The sequence below is a fragment of the Eulemur rufifrons genome, chromosome 8, assembly GCF_041146395.1.
Source record: "Eulemur rufifrons isolate Redbay chromosome 8, OSU_ERuf_1, whole genome shotgun sequence".
NCBI classification, from domain to species: domain Eukaryota; kingdom Metazoa; phylum Chordata; class Mammalia; order Primates; family Lemuridae; genus Eulemur; species Eulemur rufifrons.
The window spans coordinates 98,061,168-98,087,150 of record NC_090990.1 but is presented as its reverse complement, the minus strand read 5'-3'; the positions used below and the strand labels follow the sequence as shown (position 1 = coordinate 98,087,150).

At 42.1% G+C, this 25,983-nt stretch overlaps 2 protein-coding genes across 2 annotated transcripts; both read right to left on the bottom strand.

Annotated features, from left to right (window-relative positions):
- Positions 1–240: 240 nt before the first annotated feature.
- LOC138389889 (T-cell surface glycoprotein CD1b-like) lies at positions 241–2,736 on the bottom strand. The gene is made up of 5 exons (XM_069478546.1): positions 2,676–2,736; positions 2,119–2,385; positions 1,213–1,491; positions 729–1,007; positions 241–338 (listed from the first exon to the last, which is right to left on the bottom strand). The coding sequence occupies exons 1-5, from the start codon at positions 2,734–2,736 to the stop codon at positions 241–243; spliced, it is 984 nt and encodes a 327-aa protein (XP_069334647.1).
- A 16,355-nt stretch (positions 2,737–19,091) lies between these two features.
- On the bottom strand, positions 19,092–22,131 carry LOC138390347 (T-cell surface glycoprotein CD1e, membrane-associated-like). Its single transcript, XM_069479220.1, is given in 5 exon segments — positions 19,092–19,193; positions 19,360–19,466; positions 19,870–20,102; positions 21,433–21,733; positions 22,065–22,131. Coding segments are annotated over 5 exon segments (810 nt in total).
- Between the last annotated feature and the right edge of the window lie 3,852 nt (positions 22,132–25,983).

Genomic DNA, 25,983 nt, shown 5'->3' with positions numbered 1-25,983 from the left:
CATAACAATGTGAATGCACTTAGCACCACTGAAGTGTACACTTAAGATGGTAAAGATGGTAAATTTTGTTATGTGTGTTTTAACAGGATTAAAAAATGTATCTCCACATAAAGGAGATAGAAGTTGGGAGAGGGGTTTGGTGGAAAGAATCAGGCTAAGGCAATGAAATAGATAAAGTGACTGAGAAGGGTGGGAGGGTGGACAGAAACGAAAGATTAAAACAAACAAAACAAAAACAACTCACCGGCGCCTCTTATACCATAATGCAAGGCACAGCAAAAGGATCAAGAAGGGCACTATTATAGCCAAAAAGATCAAGCCAATGGAGATGGGGTGTCCTGGCAATTGGAAGAGGACAAAAGGATGTCACTTCAAATCCCACCCACTGAATCCCCTGGCTATCCTTTGCCCACCTGAGTGTCAGCACCTCCATTCAGCTGCTCCCAATGTATGGTCATCTCCAAGTCCCTCTCTCACATTCCTGACACCATCCATCTATCTTTTGATCCCTCTAGCTCCAACTCACATAATTTGTGAGTCGTTTTTTCTTATCTCTTCTTTAACTTGGCTTCTCTATTTTTATTCCTGTTGGGATTGGGGTCCCACAAATGAATCCATGTACCTCTCTCCCTTGTTCATCTGTCAAGCCCAATCCTTCCCCAGTGCCTGCCTCTCTGCCTGAGGATCACCTCCTCCCATGTCCAGCCTGGGCCCCAGCTCTTTCTCACCCCAGTGGAGGATGATGTCCTGGCCCTCTAGACTGCTGTGCTTCACCTGACAAGACAGGCCAGCCGCCTCCCCAGCTGCCACATCCAAGGTCGCTCGGAGATACCATGTCCAGTCAGCGTTGGGCAGGAGGTCACTGTGCTGAGTGCCCGGCTGCTCCTGCTCACCCCGCATCCACCTCACCCACACGGGCTTTGGGTAGAATCCTGAGACGTGGCACACCAGCAGCAGACGGCCAGGCCCAGGACTGGGGCCACTGGACAGCCAGGCCTCGGGCTTCACTGGGGCAGGAAGGGGCAGTGAGAGTGTCATATCATGACTCAAATTCAGATCACCGGGACTCAGAAGCCCACAAGCTTGGATAGTGACCTCTTCCACTGCTTTGGGATCCAATAAACTGGTTGATTAAGCCCCTATCCTTCTTAGGTACCTTCCTACTTTGAGCTTAGAGGAGTGGTGGTAAGTGAAATAGATAGCAGGACTAACCTTGCCTTTGCAGCTCTGCCTTCCCTGCATCCAGGACACCCAGGAGATATCGGGGGCAGGTGTCAAAGAGGAGCTTCATCATATGATAGAAGAAAGTGGGGTGCATCTTTATTAGTTTGCAGGCATCCTGTGCTCTGCTACCTCCCTCTGGGGCAGGAACACATGTGTCTTTCTCCAAGCTCAGGAAATCCAATCCTCCTATAGCTTCCCTGAGGAAGCTTACTGTGGAGCCCTCAGAACGTAGCTCACAGCCTGTTATGACTTGGGCCTCAATGGGAACTAGGTAGAAGGAAATCAGAGAACAAATTATTAAACATAAATAAGAAAGAAAGCCATGGGAAAAGGACCTAGTATTTTATATTTAGGTGGGTATAAAGTTCTTGGATGTGAAATGATGAACCAAACCCCAATTACAGTACATAGAGACTTTCAGAAACAAGGGCATTGGGAAAGCTGTGCATGTCATGAATGGCTGGTATGGTAATAGTTGGGGACGGGGAGGCAGAGCGTGATGCAGCCCAGAGAGCAGCATTCCACCATGAGCCAGAGGACCAGAGCAAGAGGAGATGCAGGGAGGAGATGACTGAAGAGACAGATCAGAGGAGGAAGCCACTCTGCAGGTCACTAAGGCACAGGGTAGAAGTAAGAGCCCTTGAGGAGCAAGGTCTGCATAAGACAAAGGAGCAGTTGTTTACTAATGGGGAGCCCTAATCTGTCAGAGAAGAGTCAGAAGCAGCTGGAATCCAGAATAGGATGTGGAGATGTGGAGTCAGTGAGAGATTGCTCTAGAAGAGTGTATGCATGCAGTTGGGTAAAGCAGAAAGGAGGGGAGGAGGATCAGAGGGATTAGCAGCTTGCAAAAAGAAAGTCCCTGGGAATCTTCCCAGTTTAGGCAATTGGATTCACATTTCACCTTGAGTTCTCTGGCACGCCTCTGTATATGGTGAGTATATCCATAGATGTGGTCTCGGAATATCTTCTCCAGCTCAGCAATCTCCTCATCACTGAAGTTGCCCTTAGACCAGGGCTTCAGGAATATGAAAGTGCCTGAGTCACTGTTCCACTCATGAATCTGCAAATCATCCAACCAGCCTGAACCTTGATTGTGTGCCCAGGTACTATTGGCAAAGGACGAGATCTGGATGATATGGAAAGAGGTTGATCCCCGGAAGGCTGTGAAGAGTAGAAGAACAAGACTGTGAAGAGTAAGGGAGAAGCAGGAGGGAGTGATAGAGAATGGAAATGGAAAAGACCCGGAGAACAAGAACCTATAATCCAAAGAACACATAAAGCCTGACACATTTGACTTCTCCAGGGACTCAGGCTCCAGCCCCAACACCCAGAAAGGCAGAAGAGGGCTGGAGATAGCAGGGCTCAGACCCTTTATGTCCAAGCGCAGCTGGGTAAGTGCTTTTACCCAAGACCCCTGCAGCAGTTCTGGGAGCTGCCAGAGTGACTCTTACCATCCTCACTGTCACCACCTGGGAAGAGAACTGCTAACAATTGAAATGGCAGAAGCAGCATTTCACTGGGAGATGGAGCTTTTGACTTGCAGAGCCGGTGTTTGATCTCTGATTTCAGGAAGCGTTTTTCTCAGTACCTGGTAGTGACTTCCTCTCTTCCAACTGACAAATCTCTTCCTCATCCAAAGTGCATTTCTGAAAAAAACTGTGCCTCTGGTAACCCTGAGTCTTATACCCCTCCTCCTGTGCCCTCCCCAGCCCTGACTTCTAGACTTTCTCTTACCTCCCTGACTTCCACCTGCTGTCTGTGTCCTCTGCTTCCTTCAGACCACCTTGGAAAATCCCCCATGTGATTCTGAAAGGTCATTTCACCTTCTTCAGCCTCTAGTCCTACATCTGTAATATAGGAGGATGATATTATACAATCTTTTATCTTCTAGTCTGCTTTAACATAGAAGGAGTGTTTTGGTTTATCCACCCAAGTAAACCTTCCTCCCTCCCTGTTCCCCTGACTTCTCTGGCCCCTGTCATTGCCCCTTCCTAATGTTCTCAATGTCTCCTCTTTCTTATCTCACCCTCCTTGCCTGATGTCCCTTGCCCTACATTCTAATCTGGTTGTGTGTGAGTGTGTGTGTGTCTGTTTCTGTGGGTATGTGTGTGTTGATATTCACTTACATGAAGGGAAAGCATTTTAAATGCCATGTGTACTACAGAACTATAGACCCAAATTCTAGAATCAAATATTATAAATACTTCTATTTATAATCCAGGCAGATTTATCTTATACCATAGCAATTTTTGAGTGCCAATGGCATTTGCTTCCGGTATGTCACCTTCTCTTTAATAGCTCTTGACCTTTGGTGTTTTGATTTTTTTTTTATTTCAGCATATTATGGGGGTACAAATATTTAGGTTACGTATATTGCCCTTGCCCCGCCCAGTCAGAGCTTCAAGCATTTCCATCCCCCAGACGGTGCGTATGGCACTCAGTATGTATGTATACACCCATCCCCTCCTCCCCACTCCCATCTGCCTGACACCCGATGAATGCTATTCCTATATGTGCACTTAGGTGATGATCAGTTAAAACCAATTTGATAGTGAGTACATGTGGTGTTTATTTTTCCATTCCCAGGATACTTCACTTAGTAGAATGGGTTCCAACTCTATCCAGGATAATACAAGAGGTGCTGTATCACCATTGTTTCTTGTTGCTGTATAGTACTCCATAGTATACATATGCCACATTTTATTAATCCACTCATATATTGATGGGCACTTGGGTTGTTTCCACATCTTTGCAATTGTGAATTGTGCTGCTATAAACATTCGGGTGCACATGTCTTTTTTATAGAATGTCTTTTTGTTCTTTTTGGTAGATACCCAGTAATGGGATTTCTGGATCAAATGGTAGTTCTACTTGTATCTCTTTGGGGTATGTCCATATTGCTTTCCACAGAGGTTGCAGTAGTTTGCAGTCCCACCAGCAGTGTATGAGTGTTCCAGTCTCTCAGCACCCACGCCAACATTTATTGTTTTGAGACTTTTTGATAAAGGCTGGGGATAAGTGGTATCTCACTGTGGTTTTGATTTGCATTTCCCTGATGACTAGAGATGTTGAGCATTTTTTAATATGTTTGTTGGCCATTATTCTGTCTTCTTTTGAAAAAGTTCTGTTCTTGTCCTTTGCCCACTTTTTGATACGGTTGTTTGATTTTTTCTTGCTGATTTTCCTGAGTTCCATATAGATTCTAGTTAGCCTTTTTTCGGATGTGTAATGTGAATATTCTCTCCCCTTCTGTAAAAGATGAGTACTAACAGATGCAGTAAAGAGTAAAACTTAGTAAGAGAAGACTATGTACAACTTTATGTCAGGTAATTTGAAGTCAAAATGAGACGGAAAATTTTATTGAAAATTATAAATGATGAAAATAAAACGAAAATAAAAGAAGAAGAAACTCTAAATTTACCAGTTGACATAAAAATTGAGCCTGAAGTCAAAGTTTTAACTGATCCAAAGAAACTAGGCTCATCTGTGATGGACAGTTTCAGGTATTGAAAAAGACAGAAAACAGTTGAAGTCACTTTATGAAGCTAACATTATCACAACACAAAACCTCAGCAACTTGACAAGAATACTTGATGACAAACAAATCACACAACAAAAACAAAGCACACAAATAAACCAAACATCCAATAGCTATTATCCAATTTCACTTATGATTTTAAGTAAATAAAATTTATATCTATCACATAGTGTTTTTACCAGGAGTGTAAGAATAATCGAGCATTATAATATTCATTAATGTACTTGTCTATTTTAAGCGGATTTGCAGATCGTATTTAGTTTTATTGAGGGCTGATAAGGCACTCAATAAAATTAAACATATATTGATTTTAAAAAAGGAAACATTTTACCAGTATGGAGTAAAACTCAATTTCCTTTTATGGTTTAGAGTAGCTATAACCAAAGTATAAAAAATACACTTAATTACAAAAAAATTGTAAGATTAAATATTAAAAGTAGAAACTGGACAAAGTTGTCTGTCATTGACTATAGGTAAATAACAATAAAGGATAAAAATAATGAAAGATGAAAATATTATTTCCAGATGCCATAATTTTGTTCACAGAATAAATTAAGCAGTAGAAAATTAACTTAAAATGAAAATAATTAAGTAACTTAGGTAGATTAAAAAGACAACCTGACAAATAAATGTAGTAATACTATAGTATATAATTTCCCATTAAACTCTACTTACTCAAAATAATATTCAGCAAAAAAAGTAAAAAATATAAAAATCACTTAATTGGCAAAAAAACCAAAGTGAGTTGTTTATAACATATATAGATATAAAATGAATACATATTTTACCTTTTTGTTAATTTTATTCTTTTAATTTATTGTTATTAATTTTCATACTATTATGAATGTATGAAATGATCCTTCATTTGTTTAGATCTTTAACTTCTCTTAGCCATATTTTGTAGTTTTCAGTACACATAACTTACATTTCTTTTATTAAATTAGTTCTTAGATATTTTATGCTTTTTGAGCCTTTTGTGAATGAAATCACTTTCCTAATTTCATTTTGGATGATTTATGGTTAGTATTTAGAAATATATTTGATTTTGGCATGTTTATCTTGCATCCTGCTAAAAATTAATCATAACTTTTGACTTTAGAATTTCTTTTTAGTTTCATTTTTAATAAAAATAACCTGTGTCTTTAATAATATGCTCTATTTAATGGTTTATTGTTGTTTCCTTTAATTCTTACATATGAGATTTGGTCTTTGAATGTATGTAATGAGAGCTTTGAAGTCTTTCTGCTAGGTCCAAAACCTGAGCAATGTCAAAGGCAGATTGTATTCACTTCTTTTTTTCTGTCTGTGTACAGTCAGAGTTCCTCTTTGTTTCCAGGCCTCTTTTTTGTTATTGAAAAATGGATGTCATAGATCATATGATATATCGATTCTGATTCCTTCATCGCTATTGCTGTTGAGGTTTGTTTGTATGTTTAGTGACTCGCCTGCACTGATTCTGTACTGTCTGTGAGTCCCCCACATTGTGCAGCTGCTGATGTCTCAGATCATTTAAAAAATTCTTGTTTTTCTAAAAAGCCTGGTTTCTTAGAGGTCACCCCTATGTCAACATAGCTTAGTGGTCACCCTGTGATTGGTCTGAGGTTGTGCTCAAACACTTTGAGTCAGTAAGTTATTCTAGCCTTGGTAAATGGATCTATGCTTGGCTTGGCAAATCCATTCCAAGTTCAGGAGATTTGCAAGTCTTCCCTGACTTTTGCTTTCTGCGCCACTTTTTTTTTTTTGTCTCCTCGCAGGACTTGCGCAAGCCTTCATCCAGGGAGTTGCAGAGAGCCAGGCATGGTGAATTCTGGTCTCTCTTGAGCGTGTGTGCAGCCTCGCACATGCGCAGATCGTTCCAGATGGCCAGGAATGCACGGGAGCTTCTCAAGTCTCAAGACCATGGACATTTTGTTCCCAGGATCTCTCTCTAGATTCTCTGGCTGATCTGCAGGTATGTAGCTTGCCCATTGAGTGTTATCCCCTCAGGGTAGCTGGGAACTTAACCTTTCCCATTTGTTTGCCAGAGTTTGCTACTCTTTCTGATGATGCTCCTGGGTTTGTTTCTTCCCTTACTGCTCTCTAAATTAACTTAGCCACTCCAGCAGGGAAGCTTCTGGTTTCCATGGGCTTCCCTGCCCTGGTACAATGCAGTGAAGGTACTTGGCATGTGGAGGAGTTGTGCTTACAGGTGTGCTTACCCTAAGTTCAGCAGTGTTGTAGAATAAACACTTCTCCATTTGTTGTATGCCTTTGATCTATTACCAGAGTCTCGAAATAATTGTTTTTGAACATTCTGTCCAGGATTAGCGTTGCTTGGGCAGAGAGGATTCGCCAAGACTTCTTATTCCACCATTCTAGAAATTGTCTGCACTAGAGAAATTAAGGGGTCAGACTTGCTGCAGCACTTATTTGTCTGCATGGTCTTAGCAGGCATTCTGAACATTCCCACTTATCTAAGAATTTAGTGTCATGTACAGATAAAAAATAACTTCAGCACAGGTCCATCTGGATGTTTCACATGGCTTTGGAGGCCTTCTGGATGGAGGTGTACTGTAAGTGAAGCACTCAAGTATTAGCTTCCATCTGCCTAACATGGTGGGGTGGCAGGGAGGGAGATCATGTGTTACCCAGAGTTTACCAAAGAGGATGTCATTCTGTAAGTGTTGGCTTACCAGCACATAGGGACCTGATAACTCAATAGCTTGGTAGGAGAATGAGCTCTGACACATCCGTTACTGAGTTTGTCTGAAATTTGCAGGTGTCTTTATCAGATGACAGATCTCCTGAACATGTTACTTAAATGTGGACATGAGACAACTTTCTCTAGATTATATTACAGAATTCAAATCATGATCATTTTCAAATTATCTTTTGCCCATATTTTTCAAGAAAAGATATACTTAAAACAGAGAAGCAGATTTTAGTAATATTTGAAAAGTTTTGTATTATGAAATTCATGTGAACTGTGGCCTTTTTTCAGTTCCTCAGATGTGATACACTCCCTCTATTTACTGGGTGTTTGCGTGTACTGTGTTCTCTTTTGCAGGTTTACTCCTATTCTTCCCTCAGATCTCAGGGCTGTCTTCACTTGCTGGGACTCTTTTGACGTCTCTGACGTGGTCTGTTTTTCCTGTCATTTGTTATCATAGCGCTGTATACTTCTAAATTCAGCACTTATGGCAATTGTGTTTGTGTATTCATTTGTATGATTCTTTTTACTCAGGCTAAACTCTATCAGGACAAGAAGTATATACCATTCTCCCCACTCTTAATTTAATCTGCTATTATAGTTTCAGTTCCTAATAAAATGTCTGGCATGTAGTAAGTGCTCAATAAATATTTAATGACTGAAAGAATGACTAAATGAACATACTTTAAGATACATGAACATTTTCTAAGACGCAGATGGTAATATTATTATATTTAACTTAAAAATATAATTTGCAGGGGATGGGCACATTTGTAGAAGCCCACAGTTCTTTCTGTGGCACCCTGTGCTTTGAGGGGTCTGTGTAGTCCATGCAAAAACTGACGTGCCAGGAACCACCCAACTACCTCCAGCTGGAGTCTCAGTCTCAACATGACCCAAACTGAACTGTACATCTCAGTCCTGTCTTTCCCAAACCTGTGTTCTCTGCCTTCGTGGATGGCACCACCTTATCTCCTCCCAGTCACAATTCTTAGATTAATCCCAATTACATTCGTAATATATTTGTTATTTCCATTCCTCTCCATTCTCACTACTGCACTAAAGTCATCTGCTCTCTTGGTCTTATCCCCCTCTGCTACATTCTCTAGTGGATCTCACTGGGATTTAGAAAATTTTCCTAAATATCAACTTAGCCACATCATTCTCATGTTTAAGACGCTTCACTTGGTTGAGAAACAAAAGGCAATTCTTTAGCATGACATACATTACATCCCATAAACAGGGCTTTCCTACTTCTCTTGTCTTGGCTCTTTTATTTGGTCCCATAGCTCCAGTACTCACTTCTATATTATAAATCTCTGTACATCTTTCATCTGTTTTAATACCAACTCTCTAATATGTTTTACTATATAGCAAGACATTTATCCTTTTCATTAATCTTTAGTAAAATACATAGAATCTTATGCTTTTTCTGATAAAATTTAAAATAAATAGTAAAATTGAGCTCAACTTCGTGGAACTAGGAGACTACCACTCAAAATAACCTCCCCAGCCTCTGTGGGCATGTGATACAATTGACTCTTCCATTCAAGCAAGAACAAAGGAGGTGCTGCAGGAGGTCTAGTTGCCTGAGTCCCTGCTCTCCTTCTCCTGCAAGTACAGTTTTGGTATGTAGATAGTGAGGAATTCTGGGAATTCTAGGGATGAAAGTGGGTGCCTTTGCAGTTCACCTCTCCAAATGGGCTCTCAGAGAGGCTGATGGGAGATCTGCATGCACAGTAAGACTGTGCTCATTTAACTCCCAACTGTCTGATGAAAGTGGTCCCATGGTGATGTCTGAGCCATGGGGAGGTCACTACCCAGGCACAATAAAACAAGACCCAGAGCAAGACCAAGCTCCCTCTCTTTTGCTACGACTGTGGGTCGGGTCATCATCTGTGGGGTTTGTATCTTGCTCTGTACACCTATATCTTGCTCTTGCTCTATAATCCTACCTTTCTCTCCTCACTAAACCTCATTTTTGTGTTTGCCTTACTTTGGTGTGTGTCTGGTCCTTCTTGAACCTTGAGTGCCCCAAGAACCAATAATTCACACTATGCCCTGATAGTATGTGTTTCCAAGCTGAGGTGTCTCCCCAACAAGGAAACCATTGTGCTAAGAGAGCAGTTATTGGGTTACTATAATGGAACCAAATTCTCTTGCAGCCCGAAACTCAGTGAAACTAGTGGTAATAATTAATTATCTAATTAATTGCCATTAAATTTTGTATGTTTTAATTTATATGTGTATTTTTTATAGACATCCCCTTATATATATATTTTTTTTCTGCATGCCTTTTGGGCTGTGGATTTGAAACCATGTATGTGCTTTTCATTTCTGAAGTTCTTCTGTAACATTTCTTATCAGCAGTTGGACTCCTTTATTGATTTCCAGCATAATATAATGCATTTTGTCATTTTTTAAAAAATAACAGTGTTTTTGACATTTTAAGTGTTTGGGAGATATGAGCAAAATGTTTGTGCTTTCTGTCTCTTGGATTAAACCTAGTCTACAAACATCATAACATAACCAATTTCTCTGATTGCTTGCATTTTTTATTCTACTTCATAACTAATAAGACATGATTTAAAATAAAGCTTGTTTTTCACCTTTTCTTTCATCCTCCGCCCCCCACATTTTGGTAAAATAATGTGAAATTTAATTCCCTAATTAGTAACTTTTTTTGTTAAATACTGAACATTTGTGTTAAATTTAAGAAGTACATGGTAAACAATTATTTAGAAATAACTCTACTCTTGAAAATAATTTTATAACAGTCTTTTTTGCATCACTTCTTCAGTTCTTCATTCAAATTAATTTTTGGTTTCTTGTTATATGGAATATTTTTTTGAGTTCAGTATTGAGTATTGAGTACTGAGATATGCATTAATTTTTCCCTTGTAGGAGAATAATAATTTACCTGAGTAAAGAATTTAGGATCACTGACCTTACCTCAGAATTCTGCAATATTTTTCCACTGCATCACACATGAGGCATCCGAAGCCAGTGCCATTCTCTTCTTTGTAAATAGCCAGTATTTTTTGTGTGAAACTTTATAAGATTTTTCTTTAACCCTTGAATTTAGAAACAAGACAAAGATGATCCTGGGTTTGGACCTTTTTAAATAACTCTGACCACTGTTCCGTAAGCCTTTTCTGAGAGAAAAGTAGAGGGCTGAGGTTGGATTTTGTGTTATGTTTTCTTAGTGTCTGGTAATTTTTTGAAACTAGGTGGCCTCTGAGTACATGTCATTTGAGTAAATGCATGAAAGTCAAACAAAGGAATCGTATTTCAACCACTTTCAGGCTATTGTGACAAATATCAGTAAAAAAGGAACAAAAATAAAGACTCGATACCTGTGCTCCCAGGCCATGAACTGTACAGGGGAGCCTTCATGCCTGCCCTTGCTCTCTTCCTTGCCAAGGTGAAGCTAGTCCACAGGCTTCTAGACATGCTCGTGTCATTTGGGTGGGGATCCCAGGCTCCTGTGTGCTCCCTCCAGACCAACCCACACAACATGGGTGAATCCACCTGCGCTCCCGCTTTCCACCTCCATGGCAAGTCCACTCGTGGACCATTTCTACAGTGACAGGTGGTCTGGCAGAGGAAACTGAGAAAAAGGGCATGTCTTTAGTTGCACTCGGGATGCTTCGTGTCTTCTGATAATGATTTGAGAAGATAAGAGTGATGAAACAGAGGAGAGACTGAGGGCACAGGGAAACAGGCAGGGCATGTGAGGAAAGCAAAAGTAGACACAGAGGCATAAATGTTGGGTCAGTAGAGTAAAGCAGGGAAGATAAACAAGAAGGAGAAAGGAGACCACATGGCAGACAGGTGGAAGGTAAGGCCACAGAGAGGCAGGAGCAAGGAGACTGCTGGATGGGTCACTGGGTACCACCGAGTCACTTCCATCACTTCTCACAAATGAGAACATTTACAACCCAATTGTGGGTTTCAGTTCTGCAAGGCGAAAAGCTACTACATATTTTAGCCAGACTACAGACTTTCTTCTAAGCCAGGACTCCTTTTTCAGCAGTTAGTGCAATAGAGGAGGTTGGGCAGATGTAGACAAGAGCAGGGAGAAAACCTGGAAGCCAGACAGTGGGAGAGATGGAGGGGAAGTGAGAGACCCCGTGGGAGGCTGTGGCAAAGGGAGGCAGTGGGGCTTCTCTTGTAGGGACGTGGGCAGAGGGAGAGGTTTGTCTGTGTGTGGGAAGGGAAGTGGGATGACAGTGCTAGAGGGTGTGGGGAGGGGTGCTGTTGTCTGAGTTCTGAGGGCAGGTGTCCTGCAGAGCCACCGTTCCCCGACAGAGCTCCAATGCTCCCCCTGCTCCTGCTCCTGCTCCTCTTCAGGGAGCTCTGCTGCCCTGGGGAGAGCACAGCGGGTAAGAAGAGCTCAGGTGGGAGGATACCTAGGGTAGGGCACAGGAGGGTGGAGAGGAAGCTCTGGGGAGGACCTGGGAAAGGGAGCAGTGTTGCTGTAGGATGCCCCTGGAGTCTGCCTTCTAGGCTACTTCCAGGCCCAGAATTCTTGTCTACAGTCCCAATTTCTGTCTCTGATATTGGGGATAGGAATTCGGCCCAGGGGAGAAGCGGTAGTGGGATATGAGTAACTATCTCCATCCTTCCTCTCCTCTCTGGGCTTCTCTTCTTCCTGTGGCATCTCATCTCCCATCTGTTTGCACTCACTCTACTTGCCATTCCCCTCTCTCTCAGCTCCCCAAACTCTAGGATCCCATCATCCAGCAGCAGTAGAGCCCCTCTCCTTCCACATGCTCCAGATCTCCTCATTTGCCAACCACAGCTGGGTGCACACCCAGGGCCCAGGCTGGCTGGGCGAGCTGCAGACTCACTCCTGGGATGATGTTGTGGGCACCATCCTCTCTCTGTGGCTGTGGGCCCAGGGAGATCTTAGCAACGAGGAGGTGAAGAACTTACCGGTGCTGCTCCAGTTGTACTTGCATGGTTTTGCCAGGGAATTTAAGGCCTTTGCCAGTCAATTTCAGTTTGAATGTGAGTTCATTGTTCTGAGCTAATAATTTGCCCGGGGCTCCAACCACCTTCCAAAGGGGAATATAGTGTACAAGCTCTGAGCATCATCCAACCTTCCTGACCTCGTTTCCTGTCTCCCTTTGTCTCCCACTCCCTCCTCTGCTGCACCCATCACTCCCCTCCCAATATACAGGGCAGGGCCTGCATGTACATACATCCACATGCCCCTGAATGTACCCTCAGGTTCTGGCTCCTTGGAATGGTTTTTTCTTCTTGATTTTCTGCCCGTCATTGCTGGCCTAAGACTTACTCTTTCCCACCCAGTTTTCTGGCCTCTTTTCTCTTTAGCCTGAGTGTTCATGTGGCCTGTCCTGTACCTACCACTCTCATATGAGTTCTTCTTGACTAGACTTCCCATCTATCCCGTCCCCAATAATTATTTCAAAGTACCTTTATTATCTTCAAATTTGTTTTCCACAAATTTCTTTCTCCTTTTCCACCTAAACTCTAGTCTTCCCTATGATTTCCTAGCAAATTTTCCTTCCCTTGAATCTCATTACTCTCTAAATTGTTTATTTTTCTTTCCTGTCATTCTTTCCATATTGATTCTCTCTTTCCTCTCTATCCTCAGACCCTTTCAAGGTCCACATGTCAGCCAGCTATAAAATGCATGCTGAGTAGCCCTGAGAAATCTTCATAAATGGGACATATCAAGGATCAGATTTCCTCAGTTTCCAAGGAAGTTCCTGGGTGCCATCTGCAGCAGCAGGGACTCAGGCCCAGAATGTCTGCAAGGTGCTCAATCACTACCAAGTTATTAAAGAAATAGTGCAGAGCATTCTTGGTCACACCTGCCCTCGATTTCTGGCAGGCCTCCTTGTAGCGGGAAAGTCAGACCTGGAAAGACAAGGTGAGCCCAACTCTCACTCCTGTCCTAGTCCTAGCCCTAGTGCTTTAACTTTTGTATTTGAATTTGCCCGTTCTCATTATCATTTTTTATTTCAGCTTATTATGGGGGTACAAAGGTTTAGGTTAAATATATTGCCCATGCCCCCCCATCCCCCCGAGTCAGAGCTTCAAGTGTGTCCATCCCCCAGACAGTGCACATCGCACTCATCATGTAGGTATATACCCATCCCCTCACCCCACCCCCATCCCCCCAAGTCAGAACATTCAAGCATGTCCATTCCCCAGACATGAGAGCTATAGGGTTAGATGTGTGGGTTTGGGATTGTTTCTTACACAAGAGAAAGGAGTGATTGCTCAAACTTCTAAAGCACTTGAATCCCTGAGCTCTGGCCGGGAGTTCCCCTTAAATTCTATTCTCCCCGTCTTCTCTTGTCCTTTGAAGACAGAGGCTGGGTGTCCACAGGTCCTAATCCCAGGCCTGGCCATCTGCTGCTGGTGTGCCACGTCTCAGGATTCTACCCAAAGCCCCTGTGGGTGAGGTGGATGCAGGATGAGCTGGAGCAGTCGGGCACTCAGCACAGTGACCTCCTGCCCAATACTGACGGGACGTGGTTTCAACAAGCAACCCTGGGTGTGGTGGCTGTGGAGGCGGCTGGCCTGTCTTGTCGGGTGAAGCACAGTAAAGTCAGGGACCATGACATAATCATCCACTGGGGTGAGAAGGAGCTGGGGCTCAGCTGGGAAGTCATGCATGACAGTCCTAGGGCTTTTGTGAGGAGCAGAGGAAATGGGTAGGATGCCTGGCACAAGAAGCATGAAATTGGGAGAATTCACATTAAGAAGCACAGAGAATGACAGCAGTTAAATTTAAAACAAATGGAAGTAGGGGATTAAGAGGCACTAAAGAGAAAAGAAGGGGTGAACTGGTGACTTGATGTAAGAGGGTTGGGGAGGAGTTAAAATGAGGGCTCTAGAAAGTACAAATGAAGACTCCAGGAGTCCCCCTTTGCTTTTTTATTTTTTTATTTATTTCAGCTTATCATGGGGGTACAAAAGTTCAGGTTATACATATTGCCCATGTCCCGCCCATCTCCCCGAGTCAGAACATTCAAGCGTGTCCATTCCGCAGACAGTGAGCAATGCACTCATCATGTAGTTATACACCCATCCCCTCCCCCCACCTCCCACCTCAGTCCGATACCCAATTGGTGTCATTCCCAAATGTGCACTTAGGTGATGATCAGGGAAACCAATTTGCTGGTGAGTACATGTGGTGCTTGTTTTTCCATTCTTGGGATACTTCACTTAATAGAATGTGTTCCAACTCTATCCACGAGAACAAAAGGGATTCTACATCACCGTTATTTCTTATAGCTGAGTAGTACTCCACGGCATACATATACCACAATTTACTAATCCACTCATGAATTGATGGGCATTTGGATTATTTCCACATCTTTGCTATTGTGAATTGTGCTGCTATAAACATTCGGGTACAGGTGTCTTTTTTATAGAATGACTTTTGTTCCTTTGGGTAGATGCCCTATAGTGGGATTGCTGGATCAAATGGTAGGTCTACTTGAATCTGTTTAAGGTATCTTCATAATGCTTTCCACAGGGGTTGCACTAGTTTGCAGTCCCACCAGCAGCATATGAGTGTTCCTGTGTCTCCACATCCATGCCAACATGTGTTGTTTTGGGACTTTTTGATAAAGGCCATTCTCACTGGAGTTAAGTGATATCTCATTGTGGTTTTGATTTGCATTTCCCTGATGATTAGGGATGTTGAGAATTTTTTTGTATGTTTGTTAGCCATTCTTATATCTTCTTTTGAAAAATTTCTATTCATGTCGTTTGCCCACTTTTTGATAGGGTTGTTTGATTTTTTCTTACTGATTTTCCCGAGTTCTAAATAGATTCTTGTTATCAGTCCTTTATCTGATGTGTAGTATGCAAAAATTTTTTCCCATTCTGTAGGTTGTCTGTTTATTCTCCTGACTGTTTCTTTGGCTCAGAAGAGTGTGGTAGCAACAGGCCCTGGATAAACCATGGCTTTGGAGAATGCCTGTCTGGTATCTTCTACCTAATGAATGAGGTAAGCTGAGTGTATAAAAGACTTGATGAAGTGGAGCAACATGAACTTAAACAGGAGTTCAGGCCTCCAGGTATATCACCTGTAAATGAAGAAAGATAAATATGCAGCACCTGCTCTGGTTCAAGGGAAGAGGTGTGCTTAAAGGGACAGGGCTGCTACCTCTAGTGACCCACAGAAGGTGCCTATGGATTTCTGGGACTTAGAGTTTGCCCTTAAAGTATGAAAACTAATTCATATTCTTTCCTCATTTATCATTTTCTCATTCTCACTTTCTTCTATAAATGGTCCCATTATTGTTTTAGTTTCTCAGGATCAAACTTTCTTCTGTTTGTTTCATCATTCTTGCTGAATACCAAGTCACCAAAGCCTCCTTTGGATGTGGCTAATGAACATACATCATATCGATGGTTTGAGAAGTTCCATCCTGGTGATTTTAGTCTTGAAAATGAGCCATGTGGGCAACTTGAGACCAAATTGGATGATGATGAGCTAAAAGCTGTAGTTGACGTGAATTCATCTCAACCTAAGCGTTAATTAGCAGCAAGGATTGATGTTACTATTCCAACGATATTGGACCATTTGAAACAAATCAGCACAGTAAAGAGGCTGGATACCTGGGTACCACATGAATTAAATGAGCATCACAAGAGAAATTGTCTTGAAGCTTGCCTTTCTTTGCTGTCGCGACATAAAGGCAAAGCATTTCTACACCATATTGTTACGTGTGATGAAAAATGTATTCTTTTTGACAATCACAAGTATTCAGCACAATGACTAGATAAAGATGAAGTGTTGAAACATAATCCAAAATTAAATATTCATCAAAAAAAAAACTAGCAGTGACTGTTTGGTGGAACAGCGCTGGTGTTATCCACTAAAGCTTCATGAAACCTGGTCAATCAATCACAGTGGATGTCTGCTGCAACCTCTTGGATGAAATGATGAGATGCTGGCAATTAAGCAGCCGAGACTGGTCAACAGAGAAAGGCTAACCCTGTTGCAAGACAATGCTCCACCACATGTTGCACAAACAACACTGCTCAAACTACAGGTTGGACTTGGAAACTTTCTAAATCTGGTATCCACCATGTTCACCAGATTTTGTGCCAACTGACTATACCACTTCTTCCAGGCTTTGGACCACTTTTTGCCAGGAAAAATATTCAATTCACAACAAGCTGTGGAAAACACCTTTCACCATCTCATTGCCACTCCCTCTCTAGGCTTCTTCACTGCTGACATAAACAAGCTACCATTAAGATGGCAAAACTGTGTCGATAGTTTAGACTCATACTTTGATTAATTGTATAGCTTCTTGTTTGAGATATAATAAACTAAACTTTTGATTCAAACTCGCACATTTCCTAATGACCCAATATTGTTATTATTATCATGACTATTATTATTATTATAGTACCTGCAAATCTAAAACCTATCAGATAGAGACTGGTGTCACTAATATCTCCTCTGGCAAGTCAAACTTGAATGTCATTTGTGAATTCAACAAAACTATTTTTAATTACCCAATATATGTTAGACTATCATCTAGGCACTGGGATATAAATGTCAGCAGAATAGATAAAATCCAGGATGTTACAGTGCTTATATTGTAGATAACAAAGGCAATAAATACATAAAAATAAATGAGGTGATTTCAAATAGATTAAGTATTCAAGATAATCAAAGAATATTGGAATCAAATATGACTGAGGTGAAGTCATATTTTGCTTTACTTTGAATGATCAGTAAAGGTCTGTCTAGGGAGGTGACACTTGAGCTGAGAAGAAGCTCAACATAAGTGAGGGACAGAAAGAAATCTAGTATCACAGAGCATAATACACAATGGAGAAAGATTGGACACAGTGACAGAGAAGTCAGTGTAGCCATATCAAGGGTTCAAGAATTATTGAGACCAAAAAAACTAGAGTCATGAGGCAAAGTCTATTCAAATGGGAAACATCACAAATATATTTTCACCACAGTCCTTGTGCCAGAAACTGAAAGGACCCTGCTTGAACCTCTTCATTTTCATAAAGGTGAACCCCAGGGGACTTACACCATCTGATGAAACTCTGACATTCATCATTTATTACTCCAAACAACCCCTTAAAATTCCACCTTCTTCTCGGGAGTCTGGTGGCCTGCCTCTAGATAGGCTGTTTGAATACGTTCTACAGAAGGTGTTGGACTCTCAACAGTGGAAAGGCTGGCCTCAATGGCTGTCCATGGGTACGAGTGCAGCCTGGACATGTGATTATGAAAACTTGTCTGATAACTTGAAAATGCCCAGCATGGAGTTTTAAAGTTCCACTAAAATATCCACATAATCTGCTCAATTATACCATCCAAGGGAAGAGGTTGACTGAACATCTATATGAACTCTGTACCCGAACAGCTTTCGGATTTCCAATAGGTTCAATCAAATGTATCTCAACTAACTAGATAATTGAAGAATGCACATTAAAAACTAAAGAAAAAACAAACTGTAAATAATAATGATAACAACAATAATAATAAACAAAAATAACAAAGACAAGCAAACACATAGCTTAACTGGCCTCTGATCACTATTTTCCTTCATTGCATAACCCTGCCTCTGCACATTACCATTGTCCTCAAACCCCATGTCCTCTTCTTGATCAGAATATGAACTTCTCCCCTGAATATGCACATCCACACAGATACACGTAAACATACACAATCTCGGGGAATTAGGAATGTCAGTTCAACCCTGTCCTCACTTTGACAAGAGACAGCTCTTGTCAAAATGTTATTGTTGTCAATATGTTATTGTTGTCTCTAAATATCACTGAAGGAGAATTAACACCCCAATCACTGTGGAGTCTGAGGCACCCACCTGACTCCTGTCCCCTTGGTGAGAGACAAAGGGAGAGAGGAAGGGTTTTAATAAGAGCAGAATCAAATGATGCAAGGATGTCAAAGAGGGAAAGGACTAAGACAATATCACTTGATCTGACACCCAATTTATTTGTCAGCATTTATTGAGAAACAGTACCTCCAGGCAGAACCATTTACATAATTTGTGCAAAACGAAAATGTAATGTCTCTTTTTTGAACATGATTAAGAATTTCAAGATGACAACAGTGGAGCATTGAACCTCTCATGAGCCCCTTCAGAGCATGAGATCCCGTGTGCCTGCACAGGTCACATGCTTATAAAGCTGGCCCTGAATTCAGACAAGGCTGTTGGTCATGAATACACACAAACATGTAAATCGTACTTTCAACAACTGAGAGAAAAGAAAAGAGCAAAAACTTTAATAACTACTATTCAGGGTAGGAAGAGATCAGTGTATGTATGAAAATTCATTCAATTTTGGGGAGAACAGAGGAGCTTTCAATTGGGTAATCCTGCGAAGCTGCCATGAGAAAAAGGCATCTGAATTATACTTGGAAGGATCAATAGTGAAGAATAGGCATGCAGCCAAAGTAGAAAAGATACCTCTGGAAGATGTAAAAAAAAAAAAAAAAAAAACACACCACATATTGCTAAAAGGAACTGATCTTTGCTGTAACAAACTGTTTTAATAAAATCATGCTTTCTTTATTAGACATAAACATATTTAAGATACAGACAAGGATTCTATGTATAAGATAAAACTAATGTTTTCAGAGTTGGTTTATCATGTTTTCCACTTCTTCAAGAATCTGTTTATGATCCACGATTCTTGTGCCAAGCAGAGCTGACGTCCTGAAACCCTGGTGTCCTGGGTGTTGGCTCCCATGGGAAAGGAAGTGCAGGAAACATGGAGAGAGATAAAATTTCATTTGAGCTGTGGGAAAAGAAGATGATCTTAATCTCAAGAAAGAAAATCAGAGAGAAAGGGGGAAGAAAAAGTAAGATAGAAGATAGAAGAAAGAGTTAATTAGAGGTTGAAGAAACAAGGAACACAAAAAGGCTTACTGTTGTTTTTTAAACCATGAGTCAGCTGCAACCAATATGACCAGGGTAACTATGACCATCAAACAGATCAATATCAGGAGGATGGGGTATCCCTCTGGTTGGTGACAAAATACAAATGTCAATCCATAAAATGCTCTTGGTCCCACCACAGCTCAGCCTTCTCATTTCACAAAGGGGCTCCTGGAGTCTTCATTTGTACTTTCTAGAGCCCTCATTTTAACTCCTCCCCAACCCTCTTACATCAAGTCACCAGTTCACCCCTTCTTTTCTCTTTAGTGCCTCTTAATCCCCTACTTCCATTTGTTTTAAATTTAACTGCTGTCATTCTCTGTGCTTCTTAATGTGAATTCTCCCAATTTCATGCTTCTTGTGCCAGGCATCCTACCCATTTCCTCTGCTCCTCACAAAAGCCCTAGGACTGTCATGCATGACTTCCCAGCTGAGCCCCAGCTCCTTCTCACCCCAGTGGATGATTATGTCATGGTCCCTGACTTTACTGTGCTTCACCCGACAAGACAGGCCAGCCGCCTCCACAGCCACCACACCCAGGGTTGCTTGTTGAAACCACGTCCCGTCAGTATTGGGCAGGAGGTCACTGTGCTGAGTGCCCGACTGCTCCAGCTCATCCTGCATCCACCTCACCCACAGGGGCTTTGGGTAGAATCCTGAGACGTGGCACACCAGCAGCAGATGGCCAGGCCCGGGATTAGGACCTGTGGACACCCAGCCTCTGTCTTCAAAGGACAAGAGAAGACGGGGAGAATAGAATTTAAGGGGAACTCCCGGCCAGAGCTCAGGGATTCAAGTGCTTTAGAAGTTTGAGCAATCACTCCTTTCTCTTGTGTAAGAAACAATCCCAAACCCACACATCTAACCCTATAGCTCTCATGTCTGGGGAATGGACATGCTTGAATGTTCTGACTTGGGGGGATGGGGGTGGGGTGAGGGGATGGGTATATACCTACATGATGAGTGCGATGTGCACTGTCTGGGGGATGGACACACTTGAAGCTCTGACTCGGGGGGATGGGGGGGCATGGGCAATATATTTAACCTAAACCTTTGTACCCCCATAATAAGCTGAAATAAAAAATGATAATGAGAACGGGCAAATTCAAATACAAAAGTTAAAGCACTAGGGCTAGGACTAGGACAGGAGTGAGAGTTGGGCTCACCTTGTCTTTCCAGGTCTGACTTTCCCGCTACAAGGAGGCCTGCCAGAAATCGAGGGCAGGTGTGACCAAGAATGCTCTGCACTATTTCTTTAATAACTTGGTAGTGATTGAGCACCTTGCAGACATTCTGGGCCTGAGTCCCTGCTGCTGCAGATGGCACCCAGGAACTTCCTTGGAAACTGAGGAAATCTGATCCTTGATATGTCCCATTTATGAAGATTTCTCAGGGCTACTCAGCATGCATTTTATAGCTGGCTGACATGTGGACCTTGAAAGGGTCTGAGGATAGAGAGGAAAGAGAGAATCAATATGGAAAGAATGACAGGAAAGAAAAATAAACAATTTAGAGAGTAATGAGATTCAAGGGAAGGAAAATTTGCTAGGAAATCATAGGGAAGACTAGAGTTTAGGTGGAAAAGGAGAAAGAAATTTGTGGAAAACAAATTTGAAGATAATAAAGGTACTTTGAAATAATTATTGGGGACGGGATAGATGGGAAGTCTAGTCAAGAAGAACTCATATGAGAGTGGTAGGTACAGGACAGGCCACATGAACACTCAGGCTAAAGAGAAAAGAGGCCAGAAAACTGGGTGGGAAAGAGTAAGTCTTAGGCCAGCAATGACGGGCAGAAAATCAAGAAGAAAAAACCATTCCAAGGAGCCAGAACCTGAGGGTACATTCAGGGGCATGTGGATGTATGTACATGCAGGCCCTGCCCTGTATATTGGGAGGGGAGTGATGGGTGCAGCAGAGGAGGGAGTGGGAGACAAAGGGAGACAGGAAACGAGGTCAGGAAGGTTGGATGATGCTCAGAGCTTGTACACTATATTCCCCTTTGGAAGGTGGTTGGAGCCCCGGGCAAATTATTAGCTCAGAACAATGAACTCACATTCAAACTGAAATTGACTGGCAAAGGCCTTAAATTCCCTGGCAAAACCATGCAAGTACAACTGGAGCAGCACCGGTAAGTTCTTCACCTCCTCGTTGCTAAGATCTCCCTGGGCCCACAGCCACAGAGAGAGGATGGTGCCCACAACATCATCCCAGGAGTGAGTCTGCAGCTCGCCCAGCCAGCCTGGGCCCTGGGTGTGCACCCAGCTGTGGTTGGCAAATGAGGAGATCTGGAGCATGTGGAAGGAGAGGGGCTCTACTGCTGCTGGATGATGGGATCCTAGAGTTTGGGGAGCTGAGAGAGAGGGGAATGGCAAGTAGAGTGAGTGCAAACAGATGGGAGATGAGATGCCACAGGAAGAAGAGAAGCCCAGAGAGGAGAGGAAGGATGGAGATAGTTACTCATATCCCACTACCGCTTCTCCCCTGGGCCGAATTCCTATCCCCAATATCAGAGACAGAAATTGGGACTGTAGACAAGAATTCTGGGCCTGGAAGTAGCCTAGAAGGCAGACTCCAGGGGCATCCTACAGCAACACTGCTCCCTTTCCCAGGTCCTCCCCAGAGCTTCCTCTCCACCCTCCTGTGCCCTACCCTAGGTATCCTCCCACCTGAGCTCTTCTTACCCGCTGTGCTCTCCCCAGGGCAGCAGAGCTCCCTGAAGAGGAGCAGGAGCAGGAGCAGGGGGAGCATTGGAGCTCTGTCGGGGAACGGTGGCTCTGCAGGACACCTGCCCTCAGAACTCAGACAACAGCACCCCTCCCCACACCCTCTAGCACTGTCATCCCACTTCCCTTCCCACACACAGACAAACCTCTCCCTCTGCCCACGTCCCTACAAGAGAAGCCCCACTGCCTCCCTTTGCCACAGCCTCCCACGGGGTCTCTCACTTCCCCTCCATCTCTCCCACTGTCTGGCTTCCAGGTTTTCTCCCTGCTCTTGTCTACATCTGCCCAACCTCCTCTATTGCACTAACTGCTGAAAAAGGAGTCCTGGCTTAGAAGAAAGTCTGTAGTCTGGCTAAAATATGTAGTAGCTTTTCGCCTTGCAGAACTGAAACCCACAATTGGGTTGTAAATGTTCTCATTTGTGAGAAGTGATGGAAGTGACTCGGTGGTACCCAGTGACCCATCCAGCAGTCTCCTTGCTCCTGCCTCTCTGTGGCCTTACCTTCCACCTGTCTGCCATGTGGTCTCCTTTCTCCTTCTTGTTTATCTTCCCTGCTTTACTCTACTGACCCAACATTTATGCCTCTGTGTCTACTTTTGCTTTCCTCACATGCCCTGCCTGTTTCCCTGTGCCCTCAGTCTCTCCTCTGTTTCATCACTCTTATCTTCTCAAATCATTATCAGAAGACACGAAGCATCCCGAGTGCAACTAAAGACATGCCCTTTTTCTCAGTTTCCTCTGCCAGACCACCTGTCACTGTAGAAATGGTCCACGAGTGGACTTGCCATGGAGGTGGAAAGCGGGAGCGCAGGTGGATTCACCCATGTTGTGTGGGTTGGTCTGGAGGGAGCACACAGGAGCCTGGGATCCCCACCCAAATGACACGAGCATGTCTAGAAGCCTGTGGACTAGCTTCACCTTGGCAAGGAAGAGAGCAAGGGCAGGCATGAAGGCTCCCCTGTACAGTTCATGGCCTGGGAGCACAGGTATCGAGTCTTTATTTTTGTTCCTTTTTTACTGATATTTGTCACAATAGCCTGAAAGTGGTTGAAATACGATTCCTTTGTTTGACTTTCATGCATTTACTCAAATGACATGTACTCAGAGGCCACCTAGTTTCAAAAAATTACCAGACACTAAGAAAACATAACACAAAATCCAACCTCAGCCCTCTACTTTTCTCTCAGAAAAGGCTTACGGAACAGTGGTCAGAGTTATTTAAAAAGGTCCAAACCCAGGATCATCTTTGTCTTGTTTCTAAATTCAAGGGTTAAAGAAAAATCTTATAAAGTTTCACACAAAAAATACTGGCTATTTACAAAGAAGAGAATGGCACTGGCTTCGGATGCCTCATGTGTGATGCAGTGGAAAAATATTGCAGAATTCTGAGGTAAGGTCAGTGATCCTAAATTCTTTACTCAGGTAAATTATTATTCTCCTACAAGGGAAAAATTAATGCATATCTCAGTACTCAATACTCAATACTGAACTCAAAAAAATATTCCATATAACAAGAAACCAAAAATTAATTTGAATGAAGAACTGAAGAAGTGATGCAAAAAAGACTGTTATAAAATTATTTTCAAGAGTAGAGTTATTTCTAAATAATTGTTTACCATGTACTTCTTAAATTTAACACAAATGTTCAGTATTTAACAAAAAAAGTTACTAATTAGGGAATTAAATTTCACATTATTTTACCAAAATGTGGGGGGCGGAGGATGAAAGAAAAGGTGAAAAACAAGCTTTATTTTAAATCATGTCTTATTAGTTATGAAGTAGAATAAAAAATGCAAGCAATCAGAGAAATTGGTTATGTTATGATGTTTGTAGACTAGGTTTAATCCAAGAGACAGAAAGCACAAACATTTTGCTCATATCTCCCAAACACTTAAAATGTCAAAAACACTGTTATTTTTTAAAAAATGACAAAATGCATTATATTATGCTGGAAATCAATAAAGGAGTCCAACTGCTGATAAGAAATGTTACAGAAGAACTTCAGAAATGAAAAGCACATACATGGTTTCAAATCCACAGCCCAAAAGGCATGCAGAAAAAAAATATATATATAAGGGGATGTCTATAAAAAATACACATATAAATTAAAACATACAAAATTTAATGGCAATTAATTAGATAATTAATTATTACCACTAGTTTCACTGAGTTTCGGGCTGCAAGAGAATTTGGTTCCATTATAGTAACCCAATAACTGCTCTCTTAGCACAATGGTTTCCTTGTTGGGGAGACACCTCAGCTTGGAAACACATACTATCAGGGCATAGTGTGAATTATTGGTTCTTGGGGCACTCAAGGTTCAAGAAGGACCAGACACACACCAAAGTAAGGCAAACACAAAAATGAGGTTTAGTGAGGAGAGAAAGGTAGGATTATAGAGCAAGAGCAAGATATAGGTGTACAGAGCAAGATACAAACCCCACAGATGATGACCCGACCCACAGTCGTAGCAAAAGAGAGGGAGCTTGGTCTTGCTCTGGGTCTTGTTTTATTGTGCCTGGGTAGTGACCTCCCCATGGCTCAGACATCACCATGGGACCACTTTCATCAGACAGTTGGGAGTTAAATGAGCACAGTCTTACTGTGCATGCAGATCTCCCATCAGCCTCTCTGAGAGCCCATTTGGAGAGGTGAACTGCAAAGGCACCCACTTTCATCCCTAGAATTCCCAGAATTCCTCACTATCTACATACCAAAACTGTACTTGCAGGAGAAGGAGAGCAGGGACTCAGGCAACTAGACCTCCTGCAGCACCTCCTTTGTTCTTGCTTGAATGGAAGAGTCAATTGTATCACATGCCCACAGAGGCTGGGGAGGTTATTTTGAGTGGTAGTCTCCTAGTTCCACGAAGTTGAGCTCAATTTTACTATTTATTTTAAATTTTATCAGAAAAAGCATAAGATTCTATGTATTTTACTAAAGATTAATGAAAAGGATAAATGTCTTGCTATATAGTAAAACATATTAGAGAGTTGGTATTAAAACAGATGAAAGATGTACAGAGATTTATAATATAGAAGTGAGTACTGGAGCTATGGGACCAAATAAAAGAGCCAAGACAAGAGAAGTAGGAAAGCCCTGTTTATGGGATGTAATGTATGTCATGCTAAAGAATTGCCTTTTGTTTCTCAACCAAGTGAAGCGTCTTAAACATGAGAATGATGTGGCTAAGTTGATATTTAGGAAAATTTTCTAAATCCCAGTGAGATCCACTAGAGAATGTAGCAGAGGGGGATAAGACCAAGAGAGCAGATGACTTTAGTGCAGTAGTGAGAATGGAGAGGAATGGAAATAACAAATATATTACGAATGTAATTGGGATTAATCTAAGAATTGTGACTGGGAGGAGATAAGGTGGTGCCATCCACGAAGGCAGAGAACACAGGTTTGGGAAAGACAGGACTGAGATGTACAGTTCAGTTTGGGTCATGTTGAGACTGAGACTCCAGCTGGAGGTAGTTGGGTGGTTCCTGGCACGTCAGTTTTTGCATGGACTACACAGACCCCTCAAAGCACAGGGTGCCACAGAAAGAACTGTGGGCTTCTACAAATGTGCCCATCCCCTGCAAATTATATTTTTAAGTTAAATATAATAATATTACCATCTGCGTCTTAGAAAATGTTCATGTATCTTAAAGTATGTTCATTTAGTCATTCTTTCAGTCATTAAATATTTATTGAGCACTTACTACATGCCAGACATTTTATTAGGAACTGAAACTATAATAGCAGATTAAATTAAGAGTGGGGAGAATGGTATATACTTCTTGTCCTGATAGAGTTTAGCCTGAGTAAAAAGAATCATACAAATGAATACACAAACACAATTGCCATAAGTGCTGAATTTAGAAGTAT